The sequence below is a fragment of the Carlito syrichta genome, unplaced genomic scaffold, assembly GCF_000164805.1.
Source record: "Carlito syrichta isolate Samal-C Ts95f unplaced genomic scaffold, Tarsius_syrichta-2.0.1 Scaffold315987, whole genome shotgun sequence".
Lineage (NCBI taxonomy): Eukaryota > Metazoa > Chordata > Mammalia > Primates > Tarsiidae > Carlito > Carlito syrichta.
This window is the reverse complement of record NW_007260083.1, coordinates 307,186-311,833: the sequence shown is the minus strand read 5'-3', so window position 1 is coordinate 311,833 and position 4,648 is coordinate 307,186. Positions and strand designations below refer to the sequence as shown.

The window sequence follows — 4,648 nt, the reverse complement described above, 5'->3', positions numbered from 1 at the left end:
GCCCGGCTAACTTTTTGATTTATTGTAGAGATGAGGTCTCACCAAGTTGCCCAGGCGGGTCTCGAACCCGCGGCCTCAGGCAATCCACTCAGCCTCCCAAAGCACGGGATTACAGGCTGAGCCACCGAGCCCGGCACAGAGATTCTTTTCAATGTAAAGATTCAAGTGTTTTCTTTCATCTGATTAATATTCTTTTATTCATTTCTTCTCCAGCTAGTCTATTTTATTCTCCACTTTTATATACATTTGAGATCATTGGCTCTCTCTTTCATTTCTCTGATACTTATTTTCAGAATTAATTTCTTCTGTGTCTTTTCCTCTGTATTCTGAGATGTCTCAGGCCTTTTCCCTGATTTCTAACACATGCAGTACTTTCTTATTTAATAATTCATGGAAGAAAGTATTATCTGAACTGTCTCTAGTGGCAGAGTGCTTTCAAAAGGTCCCAGTAACCTTCGCCTTATAGCCCCTGACTTTCTCAATTGTCCCCTTTCTGTCCTGGTATTGATTTATTGTTCGTTCCACATCATTAATGGCAGCAAGCAGAGGGTGGCAGTTTACATAGATGGAAACTTCCATGAGCAAGAAAACAGAACACTTGGGTTATTATTCCATCTCTGATTGTACCAGCAGTGTTGCCTTGAATGAATCTCATAACCTCTCAGGCATTCTAGCTCCTCGTCTGTATTATGTGAGGAATAAACTTCCCGTATTTTTAAAAACTGTCTAATTCTCACTTGAAAATAAATTTTTAAAAATCACAATTTTTACAATCAGTGTGTAACTCACAGGTGGTTATACAAATAAAACTAAATGGAGCGTGTGTGTAGATAGCCCCACAAGACCTCACCCTAGGATCGGGTGGGGATGGGTAATTTTTGTACCCATATATGCTGCCTTCCCTAGAAGTGAACTATCTATGATCTTCTGTAATTCAGCCCCAATACTTAAGTGCTGCTTTTCATCTTTTCTCCAACTCAAGATCATTTATTGTTCCAGCAGTTGTCTCTTGTGTCCCTACCTTTTTATTCTTTCTCTACTGGGTTATTCCCATCCGTGTAAAGCATGCTGTAATTTCTCTCACATTCAAAACAACCCTTCTAGACCCCATATCCACCTCTAGCTCTCTTTCTCTGTGTTCTTTTCAGCAGAACTCCTTGAAAGAGTTAGCCTTTCTATCCCTACTCCCTTTTCTTCCATTCTTTTGAACCCATACCAGTCAAGCTCTTATATCCTCCACTCCAGAGAATATGCTTTTGTCAAGATTTCTCATCGTCTCTATAATGCCCAACCCAATGGACCATTCTCATTCCTCATCTCACTCAAGCTATTAGCATTTGACTGTTGTTCTCACCTTTTTTCTTGGTATACTTTATTGGGCGTCCAATGAAGCCCAGTTCTCTTATTTTTCCTTCTGTTGCACTGGTACCTCCTTTTCAGACCCCTTTCTCCTTTCCCCTTCATCTCTCTGCTCTCTAACCATCGGAGCACCCCAGACTCAGGTCTTAGAACTTTTTCTTTCTTACCTTCGCTCACACTGTAGGGTGACCTTATCTGGTCTCAGGGTTTTAAAATGCCATCTTTGCCGGACTCGGTGGCTCAGCCTGTAATCCCAGCGCTTTGGGAGGCCAAGGTGAGTGAATTGCCTGAGCCCGCGGGTTCGAGACCCGCCTGGGCAACTTGGCGAGACCTCATCTCTACAATAAATCAAAAGTTAGCCGGGGGTGGTGGTGCGCGCCTGTAGATCCAGCTACTTGGAAGGCGGAGGCAGAAGGATCACTGGAGCCCAGCAAGTCGAGGCTGTGGTGGCCGGGAGCGTGCCACTGCACTCCAGTCTGGGTGACAGAGTGAGACTCCAACTCAAAAAAAAAAAAAGAATAAAAACCAAAGTTCTTAGAGTGACTTACAAACCCTTTATGATCTGGCTTCTGGCTTTCTCTTTGACCCTCTTCTCGCACATTCCATTCCAGCTACACTTGTCTCCTTCCACTTATTGACCAAGGAAAGCCTGTCTTGCTTTGATGCCTTTGCAGTTGTTACTCCCTCTGCTGAAAATGTGCTTGCCTTAGATACCTGTGTTGCTCACTCACTCCATTAAGCCTGTGCTTATATGTCACATTCTTAGTGAAAAACCTAAGGCTGGACACAGTGGCTCATGTCTATAATCTCAGCATTTTGGGAGGCCGAGGTGAGGGACTGCCTGAGCCCAGGGGTTCGAGATCAGCCTGAGCAACTTGGTGAAACCTCATCTCTACAATAAATCAAGAAAAATTAGCATGGTAGCACATGCCTGTAGTTCCAGCTACTTGGAAGGCTGAGGCGGGAGGATCGCCGGAGCCCAGCAGGTCGAGGCTGCAGTGGCAGGGAGCGGCCACTGCACTCCAGTCTGGGTGACAGAGTAAGACTCCAACTCAAAAAAAAAAAAAAATTTTTTTTTCAGTTACCTTTTATTTTGTTAATGGGTGAAAACCTAACTTACGTATTTAGCCAGTATTTAGTCGCCTATATCCTCTGGCCACTGTGGCAAGTGCTAGTTGCAGTGATAATGAGGCTTATTGGTCCTTGCCCTTCCAAGTCCAAAATGGGGCTATACCACCCATCCCACAGGCTCTGTCACCTCTATTGCCAGCCCCTGAGTCATCTCCAGCATGATCTGCCTCTAGATTCTGGAGTGAATTAAATTTAAATTCAGATTAAGATGAAATAAAATATGTTTCTCAGCCATGGCTAGCCACATTTCAAACGCTCAGTCATCCCCCATTGATTAAATTAATCTTCCTTCTGACCACTCCCCACCGTGGGGAGCTTCTTGCACCTCTAATTAGTGTCAGCCTTACTACCCTCCTTAAAACCCTGAATTCTCATTATCTTGAGATGCAGGCCATTCAAAGGACTTTAGATTCAGCAGTTGCTAGCCCTCACAGTCAGTGAGGAAGTGCTGTTATGCAGGAAAGCAATCAGGAGGACTTAGATGGAAAATAAGGAGTGCTGAGCCAAGAAGCTTCTAGAAATTGAGTTCACATTGAAGTCAGTACTCTGGATTTACCGATATGTATGCAAAATCCTGTGCTACTTGGGTTTTCTTGTTCCTATCTGGTGAGTCCGGCTGGTGCTGGAGGCTTTGACAGAGCCTGTGGTATGAGTGGTATAGTACCATTTTGGACTTGGAAGGAGAAAGTAGAGCCAGTGAGATGCCTAAGAGGTTTTGCCTGTTGAGCCCAGATAAGCCAGAAGACCTTTTTTAGGAATGTCTTTCACTCAAGGTTTGGCCTGCCTATATTGTTTGTGATTCTAGCCTGATGGTACTTTTCTTATCCTAAGGGGGAAAGTGGGTGAGTCTGAATTATGATCCTCCTTGCTGCAGTTTGGAGCAGGTGGGAGCCATCTAGGCCCCACTTAGGGCTTAGATGAGTATCAACAAGATAGGAGATTGTCTCAGCTCTAATCCCTCCTAAGGTGCTTGGGTTCTATGTCAGTGCCGGAGCACATCTGCCTTGAAACTATCTTGCTGCTTTTGGTTCCTTTGTGTTTAGGAAGAGGTTGGGTTTTGTTAACTCTGTAGTTCTTAAAGTTAGTGTTTTTGTAATAGGACAAGGAGAGGGTGAGGGAAGCAAAGCAGGGACAGTGGAAGTACAATTGTTGCAAGCTTGTCTATTTGGGAGTGCTGAGACTAGCTTAGTTTGTTAGCAGTTTACCCCTTCTTCCCCTATTCTGCTTTTTTAGGGCACTCTGCTTATCCAAAAGAAGAATCCAGAGAAATCAGAGCAGGTCAAATAATTCTACAAGCCATGGCCCAGGTATGTAGAAATGTCTTCTACCCTTGGGATAATCTGTCTTCCCTCCAGATTATATGAACATTTGTGTCCTTCATTCTGAAACTTCTCTATAACCTGCTCACAATTCCTCCATTCCAGGGAATAAGTGATGGTACCCCACTTCCCTCAGTGGCCCTCTCGTCTCCTGCATTGTTCACATGTGTATATAATGCTCTGGGTAAAGCACCAGTGCAGCAGAAATATCTTCTCTTGAAAGAAGCATGAGCGCCTCCATTATCATAACCATGGTTGAATGGGGCCAAAGATGAGACAGTTTGATCTTTTCCATTGACCTGAGTGGTTTCCTTTCTTTCTTCTAATTTTTAAATGTCACCCCCCTATTTTGAAAAAAATCTTAAAACATTTTATGCTACAAAAACAAATATAAACATACCTATAACATGTATATGGCATAAAGAATAAAAAATAAATGCCATCCTAATCCATTTTGTGTTGCTATGAAGGAATACCTGAAGCTGGGCAATTTGTAAAGCAAAAAGTCTTGTTTGGCTCACGATTCTAATGACTAGAAAGTTCAAGATTGGGCATCTGCGTTTGATGAGGGCCTTAGGCTGCTCTCACTCATGGTGGAAGGCAAAGGGGAGCAGCCTGTGCACAGATCACATGGTGAGAGGAGAAGCAGGAGAGAGCCAGAGGAGTAAGATGGCAGGCTCTTTTCAACAGTCAGCTCTAGCAGGTACTAATAGAGCGAAACTCGCCCCCAGAAAGGGCATTAATCTCTTCATGAGGGATCTGACCCCACAACCCAGATACCTCCCGTTAGGCCCCACCTCCAACACTGGGGATTGGATTTTTTGATTTCTTTTTTTTTT

The 4,648-nt window shown here is 43.8% G+C and overlaps 1 protein-coding gene across 2 annotated transcripts in view; it reads left to right on the top strand.

Annotated features, from left to right (window-relative positions):
- The window catches only part of ZNF565 (zinc finger protein 565), a 34,939-nt gene that overhangs the window by 5,196 nt on the left and 25,095 nt on the right, over positions 1 to 4,648 (top strand). Inside the window, exon 1 of one of the 2 annotated variants that reach the window (XM_008073668.2) lies at positions 3,730 to 3,797. The exons of the other annotated variant lie outside the window; for it this stretch is intronic. Within the exon in view, the coding sequence (XP_008071859.2) occupies positions 3,789 to 3,797 (9 nt within the window). The 5' untranslated portion in view covers positions 3,730 to 3,788. Of the gene's footprint in view, positions 1 to 3,729; positions 3,798 to 4,648 lie in introns of those variants that run through there. 2 annotated transcript variants of the gene reach the window in all.